Source organism: Drosophila navojoa, chromosome 4 (genome assembly GCF_054131105.1).
Source record: "Drosophila navojoa isolate 15081-1374.11 chromosome 4, UAZ_NAV_1.0, whole genome shotgun sequence".
In the NCBI taxonomy this organism is placed as follows: Eukaryota; Metazoa; Arthropoda; class Insecta; order Diptera; family Drosophilidae; genus Drosophila; species Drosophila navojoa.
Genome location: NC_142892.1, coordinates 12,027,022 through 12,039,320, shown reverse-complemented (window position 1 = coordinate 12,039,320; position 12,299 = coordinate 12,027,022). Strand labels below are relative to the sequence as shown.

Genomic DNA, 12,299 nt, shown 5'->3' with positions numbered 1-12,299 from the left:
CCGTTAAACATGCAAATTGAATTCGCTTAATTAAAATGATTCCATGCAATCCACAAAAATCCACACAATAGACTGCGCTGTGGACGGCATGTTAAGGCCAGAGCCCATCAGTTGCCCCACTTGAGCAAAACTGTTAAAAATAACAGCATAGCACTTGGCTTGCGCTAGCATTCTGTTGGGCAAACAGCGTAACAGTTACCCCCGCGCTGATTGCTCCTGTTAAATTCATTTCAGTTGGCAGCTGTTAAGCCACTTTATAGTAACTCGGCATATGTTGTTTAAATTTTATGGCAAACTAACAGCTGTTGTGTGTACAGAACTGTGTTATGTTATCTAACAGGCAGGGGTAATGCGTGTGGAACGTAAGTGTTATCAAAACTGTTCCCAGCTGGGGTGAGCTGCTGAACAGCGCAATGTTAATGCTGAGGCGCTGTTAATGGACATTTTAAAGCAAATAATTCACTTTAATTTGTGAATAAAAAGCAATTGTAAATAAAAAGAAATAAAAACACCTCTAGAGTCTAAAATAAAGTATAAAATAAGGAAATAAACTAAATACAAATGTGCTCTTACAGGCAATTATTATATTCCATACTCAATTGAGTTGAAACAAAGTCTCAATGGAAAACTGAAAACTTAATCAAAAAAGAAAATAAAAGTTGATCTCATATTGATACTATGTTTCAAGAAATGTAACCAATGATTATAAATGTGAAATGCAGCCATAGCTGTTGCTGCTGCTGCCGTTACTGCTGCTGCTCCTGCTACTCCTGCTGCTCCTGCTGTTGCACTTGTCAGTCGTCAATTACTGTGCACATTTGTTGACAAAGTCATTAGAAAAACTTGTTTAGCTAAGGCTAAACCAAAGTCACGCGCTTGCCACGCCCACTCAGCTCGTAGCCATAATTGCAAAAAGTATTCCAGAAGCAGCAGCAGCAGCAGCAGCAGCAGCAGCAGCAGCAGCTGAAGGATGCCCAGGATACCTTTTCGAACTGAGACAGAGGCAGCCAAGGCAGCCGACGCAGTCAAGAAGACAGACTGCATTTCGAAAATATTTGCTTAAATGCCGCAAACCAAAACTCACATAGTTCAAGAATGAAATACGAAATATGCGCCGCACACACGCGCACACCCACACACACACACACACACAAACACGCACACACAGCTGCACTTTCATGTTCACGTACAATGGAAGCCAAGCGAAGCCAAGCCCAACTACCCTCAGCCCCCTTACCCCCTCCCCCTTCCAACTTCGACCCGCTTCGGCTAACCGCACCACAAAACGCGCTGCCAATGCGCCCGCGGGCCTTGGCAACTTGGGATTGATATAGACCTTTGCTGGAGCAGTGGCAGAGGGTGGGGCGGTGGTGGGTTGCGTTGAGGCCATTGCGGACGCTGCCAACTAGCACGCGATATATTGATGTGCACAAAATATGCCAAATATCAGCGAAAGGGTTGGGGAGTGGCACAGAGAGTAGCAGTGGGTGGTGAGGTGGTGGGATGGTGTAGTGGCAAGTGGAAAGCAATTGTAACAAGGATGCCCGCCCATGCACTTAACATGTGTATGAATTGTGCTCACTCTCCGCTGTATATATGTATGTGTATATGTGTGTGTGTCTGTGTGTTCGAGTTGCCAAATCAAGCGCAAGCCCAAAAGTAGCAACAAATAAAATTTTATGCGCGCTGCAAAAAACTTTTTCTTTTGCATAATGCCAGCAACAACAACAACAACAACAGCCAGCAACAGCAGCAGCAACAACCGACAACCGACAACCAGCAACAACAACAATCGAGCAACAACCAACAGCAATGGCAATTTCCATGCACAATGCAAAAGTTTCGATTTTATTGTTAGAGTGCGAGCAGCTAAACGAGAGCCTAGCCGAGGGGGTGGGGGCGGGGGTGGAAAGCGGATGGTGGCAAAGGCAGGCGCGTAGCTTAGTCAGAGAGGAGTTGTTTTGGGGGCCTTGGCTACGCTGTCTGTTTGCTGTTTGTTTTACATTTGACAGCAGCAGCAGCAGCAGGAGCAGCAGAAGCAGCAGAAGCAGCAGCAGGAGTGGCAGCAGGAGCAGCAGCCGTTGCAGCCCATTGCCTTGTGTACTTTGCGCTAATGCAATGCGATGCTGATGCCGATGCGATCCGATGCCAGCGATAGCAGCGACATCGGCATCAGAGTCAACGTCAACGTCAGCGTCAACGTCAACTGCTGCGTCAGCGTAAGCGCCTCCAAAAGAGTCAAAAATTGTTGCAAGTGCCATTTATTGTATTTACAGAGCGCGCGCCCTCTGCATCAGTGTGACAGAGCACACAGAGCAGACGGAGCAGGAGGAGCAGGAGGAGCAGGAGGGGCAGGAGGAGCACGAGGAGCAGGTGGTTGCATTACGCATACGCCGCGTGTGCACGCGCTGGCAGAGCCAATGCAATGAAAGCCATAAGATGACATTGCACAGCTGAGAGCATTTGATGGAATGTGTGTAGATGCTGCAAATTAATAAGTAAATATTAGAGAGCTATGATACCCATTGAATATATCAAATACGAGTGGATTTCCTTGGTTATTATTTTGTTCTGCGAGCATATAGATAACTATATAAGATTAAATGTCGTTCATGTATGAATATATACATATATAAGAAATAGGTATTTACATAAAAAATATGTACTACGAAATATTTACGATCGAAATGTCAGACGCTGAGATAAAGTAGTTGACAAAGAACAGAGAGTTAAATATATGGAAAAAAATAATACATATAAGAAAATTGAAATATTCAGCAAGCAAACAACATAAACAAAAGATGACATTTTTATGGGATGCAAAAACCCTTAAACTAATTAAAAGAAAAATAAATAAAATATTTATAATTTATTTTTAACTCTAATATTAAAAAAATAAATAATATATAAATAATAATAAGTAATAAATATTTAAAAATTCAATATATATTTTAATTAATATTATATTGTAAAATCTATAATAAATGTATAATAAATTATAATATAATAAGTTATAATAATTTATATATAAATTGAGTTTATACCATAAATCATATGTAGTTTATTTTTAATGTTAATAGAATACTACAGAAAAACAGACAAAAACATTTCTAAATAATCAAAATCAATTAAAAAATTATTGCTAATTCCCCTTCAAATATAAACACAAATCAAAAAGAATTGCAAATAAATTTTCTAAGAATTTGTCTAGCTCTCTCTCACTCTCTCACTCTCCCCCTCTCTCTCTCTCTCTCTCTCTCCCTCTCTATCTGTTCAGCCACATACAAATTGAATAGATTTGACTCCATGGCCGTAATGCGATATGCTCCGATAATCAATAATCATGCTGCGAGTCTTTGGCAAATTGGGTTTGCCGCCGTAATCGCATTAGATAAGACAATTGTGGGCGGCCCTCGGCTGGGGCGTGGCAGGGTGAATTAGATTCGTTGAGCAGCTGCTGCTGCTATCTGCTATCTCTACCGATTCATATTAAACTTAACTTAACTCATTTGTTTGCCAGCCACGCCACGCCCACCAGCACCGCCAGCACGCCCACTTTTGAAATGCCCAATGCTTTCAGGGCAGACAAATCGCTAGCAATTTAAAGCGTGCTGCCAAGCAACTAACTTGCCACTTATGCAGAACAGCAGCTGGCAATTGGGGCTGGGGGATGGGCGGATGAGTGGAGGGGTGGAGGGGCCGGGGCGGTGCTCATGCTGCAACATTCGGGAAGAAGCCTGGGGAATGTGTGCTAATGTAGTTTATGCCCACAATTTAGCATTTGGAACGCTCACAGCTGCAGTGAGTCGCATAGGTTCGCCTAATTTGCATATTGTCGGATGCAATTGCATTACGACCCATTCGCAGCAGGCAGAGATGCAGGACGAGCTGAACGTTAAGCAGTTTGCTGGCTGTGGTGTGGGCGGAGAGGGCGGCGAGGGAGGAGGGGCTGGGGCAACCTAATCAATTCGCTGTTGTTGTGCGTTAATGAAATGAACCGTTCCACGAAGCCAAAGAGCAGCTGGACACACACACACACATGCACACCGAAGCACGCATTTCCATAAAAACAAAACGGAACGAAAGTCTAGACTTTTGCTATATAGAGCGAAGAGCGAAGAGCGAACAGCTCACTAATTACTCTGCATATGAAAATGTAATTATGTATGTTGAAAATAAGTAAACATGTGGCAAGCAGCCACAAAGAGCTGCAGAGTCGAGGTTAGACCACTGCCAGCAACAGCAGCAGCAGCAGCAGCAGCAGCGGTGGCAGCAGCAGCGGTGGCAGCAACAAGCTGACTGCTGAGGCGCACACACACATGGCTTCACTGTAGCTGGCCGAGGTGGCAATTATTTAAGAACCTAAAACGCAGCCAACACTGTGCAACATAATTAAATACATGCTCAACATGCCTTGTCTTGCCGAAATTAAAACTACACCAAGCCAGCCGAGGCACCTGCAGCAGGAGCAGCAGCAGCAGGAGCAGCAGCAGCTAAACGAGTTAATGCTTAAATTAAATGCACAAATTTGTAAGAAAATAGTGCAACATGGCATCAGAGCAAGCTGCACATAAAAGCATAAAGATGTGGAAATAAAATTTAAGAAATATAAACATAAATTGCAGGAACTACAGAACTTTGACTGTAGTAAAGCTCAGCAATAATTGAATTACATAATTATTTTTTATTTAAAATGCCAAAGAGCTAAAGCCAAGTCTATAAAAAATCTTAAATTGTTTTTTATATGTATATTTAATATTTTATTTTATTTTATTTTTTATTTTTAATTTTATTTTATTTCATTTTATTTAATTTAATTTTAATTTTTATTTATTTTATTTATTTATCTTTTATTTTATTTTATTTTCTTTTATTTTACTTTATTTTATTTTATTTTATTTTTTTATTTTACTTCATTTTATTTTACTTTACTTTTCTTTCATAGAAATCCCCATTGAGTAGAATTTGCAGCTGGCGCAATTGGCCAAGGTCTGCGCGGCTTTGGCAACACTTTTAGCTCCGCGGACCCAAGCGCAGCTGTTGGCTTGCGCCGGCCACAGCGAAGTAGGCAAGTGCCACGCCTGGCCCACGTCAAAGCCACTTAGGGTAGCCAGCAAATGCGTGGGCAAAGTATTAGCAGAGCTCGTGACAGCTTAAATTTCCACAGCGACATTTTTCTGTAATTGTTGTTGTTGCATATTTCTCAATTTTTTTGCTCACTCTCTCGCGTTGTTTTATTTACTTTTCTTGTATTTTTTTGTCTCTCTCTCTTTGCTAGAGGAAACACAAGGAACTGCCAAATGGCTGGCGCAAAGCGGAAGAAAAACTAAAACAAATGTCAGCCGTAGTTGACGCGTAGCCACCGACCAACCAAGCAGCGCGCCACTTGGCGCACCACCACCCCCTCAACAGCATCAGGGCAGCCAGGCAGCCGGGCAGCCGGGCAGGCAGCGAAATGCAAATGTCATTTGCAGTTGACACTTGACTCAGCACTTCGCACTGTCCTGGGGCACTTTGGGGTTTTCACCTGCGACGACTGCTGCTGCTCCAACGGCAGCTACTGCATGCAGTTGTTGGCACAATGGTACACACTCACACCCTGCGCCCGCACCACATAAAGAGGTTAAATAAAAAAGGAGCAGAGCTGCAAAAATATATATGTATGTATGTATGTAAAAGAAAAAAAAAGCAGCTACTAAAGTCAGCTGAACAGGAACAAAGTCGTGGCCCCACTGGGGCAGCTGGCGCGTCCACGTTGTCGTTGTCGCTGTCGTCTTTATGCAGCATTCTCGTGGTCGTCATTAGGAGGGCATGCGTCAAAGTATGCGCTTTGTTTTTGCCAGCACTGCTGCGTGTTAATAGCCCCCCAACCACCGAGGCAGACGCCGCCGTCGACATTTTGCATGACTTGACACAGGGGGCGGCGCCACTGGGGCGTGGCAAGTCAAGTGTTGCGTCTGGCGTGCGAGGCGAAAGTGAGTGAGAGTGTGCGTGTGTGTGTGGGTGCACGGCTTGTGTGCACTGGCATTAAATGTGAAACAGAGCAGAGCTCCTTAAAGTTGATAAGGAACTAGCTAATGAAATTAATACTAAATATTTGAAGCAAACGTCATTTTCATTAATTCAAGTTAATTAAGAGTTAATTTTATTAGACACAGGGCAACTTTATTTTTCCAGGAATCCAGCTCGAATTAGCTGTGTGTGTGATGGGGCGTATGATTAATAAATGCGTGTGGCTCATCAAACGCCGCGTTGGCCATTTCGTGAACTAAGCAAAGCTCGTACAGCTTTTTGCTTATGCACGACACATTTATGCAATAGATGGCGCTCATGTGCCGAATTATGAATTGTAATAATGAAAAGCGATTATAATTTGAATACTACTGTTATTTAATCAGATTTATTTGGATATAAAATTAAAAAATAAATTCAAGTTGATAGCTTGATAAATATAAAAATAAAAAAAATAATAATAATTATATATACTTTTCATTACTTTTTTAATTAAAAACCAATTATTTAAATTGTATTTTTGATATATATTTATATTTTTTCTCTTATTTAGACATGGTTAAAAATTAAAACTACATTTACAGCCGCAATTAAATTATATTACAGCTTCAATCAGATGAATTCACACAAAGTTTTCAATCGGCTGTAATAGAAAAATTTATGGTAAAATAAGCCTAAGCTCATTAGTAATAATATATGTGCATATTTTCTAACTTACAACTGTTTTAGCCAGCAAAACAATTGAAACAGCCTGGGCTTTCATACATGTACATATGTATGTATTTAAGTGGATAACTGATTTCGATACCAATACATTTGCTAGCAAATCCAAACGAGAGCGCTCAGAATTTAACTACAGATATATATGTATATAATATAGAAATATTGCAACAGTAGAAACATCATCGGTTGAGTTCAACTTCGGTCAGTCGCTGTTTGGCTTGGCACTCGAACGGCACGCAGCGCACAGCTACGGCGCACAGAGCTATGCACGCACAGCAGGACACACGGGAGCAGTCCTCGGAGGAGACGGCGCTCTGGACAGCGCTGCAGGGGCGGCCAGGCAGCCACGGCAATGGCCGTCACTCGTTTAGCGCCTCGGCAACATCCACGATGACCATGCCACAGAACATCTTCACAAATCCAGCCATACAGCCCTCCAGTGTGATCAATCTGTCCAACTCCACAGATGTGGTCATTGGACCGATGACCCAGTACCAAGGACCGGTCAGCATATATTATATGGATGCCAGCATGCAGACAGCTGCAGGTGAGTCACGAGTCGCGACAATCAACTAGATAAATGCTCTAATCACTGGCTGGAAAATTTTTAATTCGCATTGAGCTCATTTCAATATATGTAAATATTGTGGAAATTCCAAAAAGCTCTGGCTCCGCTTTGTTATTGCCGGGAATGTATGTATGTATGTATGTATACTGAGACATAAACAACTCGACACAAATAAATATGGGAGGATCTGTAGAAAGCTTGGTGCATGAGCGTAGCTTAGCTCACTCGAATGTAAGTGTGCTTCCATAAAACATTATTTACTCTTAGCTAATACACTTGTACATATTCCATATATAAGGAATTCTTCTTCTTCTTATCATATTCAATTGAGATTTTGTTTGTACTTTGAATTTGGAATGGAATACCTTGAGCAGCTCCTCGCCAGCTGTGTTCAATCTAGATTTTTGCAAGGTTTCTTATCAAGCTAAGCAAATGTAATAAGCTCCATTTATCTAGAGTCGAAAGCAAATGCGTGAAAATTGAGAGGCAGTCAAGTAGCTGGGCATAGACAGGCTTACCGTTTGTCCGATTCCAGGTAAACCAGCTGCACAAACACGAGCAGAACACCTTCACTAATACCACGGCAAATCTACTAATACAAGCAAACGGCAAACGGCAAACAGCGGGAGCGCATTCATTTCGTATGCGCGGCGCAGTGCATTGCGCATACGTCATGTTGTCTGGCGACGCGCGCCGCAATTAAAACAAAAACAGATACTGCAAAAGGTACGAAGAAACAAAAGAGAACGAGCAATGAGAGACGTGAAACAAAAGTGCAAAATAAGCAAAGGAAATATACATATGAAAGAGTGTAAGCGATATGGCAAATCCGGACAGCAACAACAACAGCAAGAAGAGTAACAAAGCCCGGCAAAGTATGACGCAGCGACGTCGACGTCGACGACGACGTCCACGTCGTCATAGCACCTGCCCCAGCCACTCCCCTGCGCTACCAAATGAAACATGTCAACTAAGCCGTGCGCTGGGCAGCGCAGGGCAAGAAGTGCCCAGCACACAAACAATGCCGTTCGAGCTGCCAGCGAAGCGTCGCGACTTCGTCGCCAATCGACGCGGCGCACCACTGCGCAGCGCTTTGTCAGTCGTTTCAGTGACGGGTTCAGGTGCGGCAGTTGCGCGCGCCTCGCCATCGGCCAGCGCTCGTTAAACGGTCAGAGGCGGCCACGCTACGTGCCACGCTCTTCAGTACGCGCGGCACATCTCATCCAGATTTCCACAAATTGCCTCAGCTCGTTGTCCAATCATTGATTAGCCAGCTCCCAGCTGGCATGATTCAACCGTTAGTCACAACGCACACAAATTGAACTGAATTCATCTAGCGAGCAAGTTTCTAAAAGTAAAAGTCTACGATGTGTGTGTGAGTGTTTGTTGATAAGTAGCGCGCGAGTGTGTGTGAGTGTGAGTGTGAGTGTGTGTGTATACATACATATATTTACTGGCCGTTGTTATACAAGCACTAAACGTTATAATTAGCGGCCGTCGTCATGAAGCTGCTGCTGAAAGTACATTCCGAGGCGCGTAATCGTCGCACGCCCGAGCGCAACTACACAGCGCCCCCAGCGCCAAGTAGGTGTACTAGCCACAGCTAGAGTGGCACACTTAGCGATTCAGCTCAAGCATTCGTATCATTCTCACCATTGCGATGAACATCGTTTGCAGGAATCAGCAGCAACAGTCGCAACAGCAGCAACAACAGCTCGACCAGCAGCGAGGGGCCTGCACCGAAGCGTAGGCGTGGCAGCTCGAAGGCTCGCCGCTTCACACGCAACTCCATACTGCTGAGCCTGCTCGTCGTCCTGGTGGTGGCCATGGCCCTTGTCATCGTGTTCTTGGAGCTGAGCCGCACGCGCAACGAGTCGGGCCAGAAGTCGATCTACTTTGGCAACACGTTCGAGGACGGCACGTGTAAGTGGGCAAGCAATGCGGCCGCCATAGCCTATTCACAAGTTGTACAGTTCCGAATTTAGGAAACGGTCATCTGGTCATCGAGCGTGTGCAGTGGGGCGCCTCCGATCGCAGCAAGCCGCTGAAGATACCGCTTGAGCACCCCATTCCCTACGTGCTGATCACGCACGTGGGCGTCCAGTCCATACCCTGCGTCAATCTCTACAAGTGCTCCATCAAAATGCGCACCATACAGGACTCGGCGATAGCGGAGAAGAGCCTGCCGGATATCCAGTCCAACTTTTACGTAAGCAGACCCACAATTGCACACAAATTCCCAGCACGTTCATCCGGCTAACACACTTAGTTTCTCTATCCCTCTCTCTCTCTCTCTCTCTCTCACTCTTTTTTTGGACATTTCGCTTTCCGCTCGCTGCTTACGCAAATTGTATTGACTCGAGCCCAGGTCTCCGATGAGGGCAACATATATGTGGGTCGCGGCTGGGACTGGGCCAACACGTATGCGAATCACACACTCGCCATCACATTTATGGGCGACTATGGCCGCTATGTGCCCACACCCAAGCAGCTGGAGGGCGTGCAGTTCCTGCTGGCCCATGCCGTGGCCAATCGCAAAGTGGATTTAGACTACAAGCTGGTCGCACAAAATCAGGTGAGTTTGTCTACCTCGCTGGCTAGCGGTTCCAGCTCGCCCAAGCTCAATAAAATTAAAGTGCAGCTAAGCGTTTCGTGCCCTGCCTGAGAATTCTATAAACAAAAATTCAAGTGAGCAATTCAGTTCAGATAGGCCTGCTGCTATTTGCCAACTGGAATGCAAGCTTGAGTTAGTTCGAAGTGCTTCAGTATAATTCCTAATGCGCTCAGTCCATAAATGTTTCGCATTATTTCCATTGGAGTGCAATTTATAGACAGAGGCTTAAGGCTATGAATCATGAATCTCTCATATTCATAACAAATTTGGTGACGACATTAATTATATATTTAATATTATATATGGTTCAATATTTAATTTTCATATATTTAATTTAATTATTATTTATTAATTACTTATTTACTAATTTATATAATTTTCCCTTTAAATAAAAATATTATATATTATTTCTATTATTTTCCTTTCAATACTTTCTACCTCTTAACACTCCGTTGTCTTCTTAATTATTAAATATCCATGTAAATAAAGATCCGAGTTCTCAAAAGTTTCCACCGCAAAATAAATGCCAACAATTCTTCTGTAACTTCATGAATAATTCATGTGAATATATAATTCAATCTTATGGTTATTTATACAGATATTTAAGAGCCATTAAATTGTTGTTAAATCAATTTCTACAGTCCGGTCCACAAAGACTCTTAGACTCATTTCTCTTCCATAATCAATGGGTAGCTGCAAATTAATTTTCGAATGTCTTAAGCGTATTATTGATCAGCAAATTCTCTTTCTCTTTTCGCTCTCCCACACAGACCAAAGTGACGAAGAGTCCGGGCGTGAATGTCTACCGTGAGATTAGCAAATGGCCGCACTTCTACGGCTGCGGCATGGAGCAGGCGCCCAAGTGCGGCAGCGAGCTGGGCATGACAAGTGCCGCCTGGAATGGTGGCCAATAACTCTGTAGACTTTAAGTGAACAGTTAGCTTTAAGAAACACGCGCACACACACAGACATTCGCATACACATTGTTGCATACAAGTAAACCAAATGATACTTTAAACAAAAACACAGTTTCAGTTTGAGCCTTATGCAAAAACTTCGATAATATTTTTACTCGGAACCGGTTCGAAGGTGTGTGCCTGCCATACATGTGTTTTATTTATAGAGCACGTATCGCTTGCAGCTTAAGCTCAGCTCGGAAGACGCTCTCTTTGCTGTTGCTCTCTCTCTCTCTCTCTCTCTGTTTCTCTGCGCTCAAAAGCTGTTTTGTTTATATTGCGCGACACTCAAAAGCTGGAAATGCCCAAGCCTATCAGCAAATATAGAGACGGGTTGACTGTAAGTTTATATATAAATATATACGATATGTATATATGTATGTGGCTAGTACAACATCATTATCGATACAATTCACACACACACACACACACACATGCGTATGCCGGCAATAATACTTATATTGATGCTGTTTCAGTTGTTGTCGTCGCTGGCTCTTTATGTGTCTGGGAGTTAATTAAAAACTGTATATCATTTGGAAACTATGCAATTTCCACTGATAGCTAAAAAGTCCATTTCATTATTTCAAAGAAAAAATAATATTAGAGCGCTGCCAGCCCTATATAGTGGCTCGGTTTTGTGCTGCTTGTTTACTTGATTTATGTGATCTACTTACCTGATTAGCTAATGACCTATGTTAACAGATGCTCAAGCACTTAATAACTTATCAGTGTGCTGACCAGTGGCACTTCAAAGACAACGAAATAAATAAAGATTAAATTGCAATTTTAATGGGAATCCAATGTAAGTTGGCTTTCGGGTGGGTACAGCTGAATCGAAAGCCTTGAGATGTTTCCTGATTCTGGAATTCGTTGTGGAGCTTCAAAGATCATCATTAAGAGTTACTGGCTTTTGCACAGGTTTTTACTAGCCAGCTCGAGAGATATATATCTAAAATATACATATGTACATATATACTCAGATTTTGCTTACCGCAAACAAACAACACAGAAAATTTCTGAGAATTTTGTAGCCCACACTCTGCATAGCATCTGTCGTTGTGTACTTGTATTTGTGTTTTTTTGTTGTTTATAAGTTGTACAAACAAAAAAAAAAACAAAATAGCGCCAAAGGAAAGAAAAAAACAATAGAAAAAACTGTCTAAATATAATCAAAACAGTGAAGCGTTAAACGAGCTGGAGAAAAGGCAAAAACACGAAAAATCATTTATATTTGACTTCACTCAATACTTCGCTGAAAGCCCGAACTGAAAACTGAAATAACTAGGCTGATAGAACGAGTTCTAGGCGTAGTGACACACAGGATGTCTAGATCTGTGATAAACAGAAATTAGCGGAGAACAAAATGTTACTAGGGGTTTTCCTTTTGACTCAGAAGAACTCGTTTGGGTTTATGTGGAACAGAGAC

At 42.7% G+C, this 12,299-nt stretch overlaps 1 protein-coding gene across 2 annotated transcripts; it reads left to right on the top strand.

Annotated features, from left to right (window-relative positions):
* The first annotated feature begins 6,923 nt into the window (after positions 1–6,923).
* PGRP-LA (Peptidoglycan recognition protein LA) lies at positions 6,924–12,094 on the top strand. Of its 2 annotated transcripts, none has more exons than XM_018100971.3 (5): positions 6,924–7,282; positions 8,981–9,226; positions 9,277–9,512; positions 9,672–9,878; positions 10,688–12,094. In XM_018100971.3, exons 1-5 carry the CDS (start codon positions 7,000–7,002, stop codon positions 10,829–10,831), a joined length of 1,116 nt encoding a protein of 371 aa, XP_017956460.1. In that variant the 5' UTR covers positions 6,924–6,999; the 3' UTR covers positions 10,832–12,094. The 2 variants fall into 2 exon arrangements, with proteins under 2 accessions (XP_017956460.1, XP_017956461.1); XM_018100972.3 differs by lacking the exon at positions 6,924–7,282 and adding an exon at positions 8,712–8,887.
* The last annotated feature ends 205 nt before the right edge of the window (positions 12,095–12,299 follow it).

Coding starts and splice junctions, on each gene's coding strand:
- PGRP-LA (XM_018100971.3), top strand. CDS start 7,000: ATGCACGCACAGCAGGACACACGGGAGCAGTCCTCGGAGGAGACGGCG. Junction 7,283..8,980: donor CAGCATGCAGACAGCTGCAG/GTGAGTCACGAG, acceptor CATCGTTTGCAG/GAATCAGCAGCAACAGTCGC. Junction 9,227..9,276: donor CACGTTCGAGGACGGCACGT/GTAAGTGGGCAA, acceptor CAAGTTGTACAG/TTCCGAATTTAGGAAACGGT.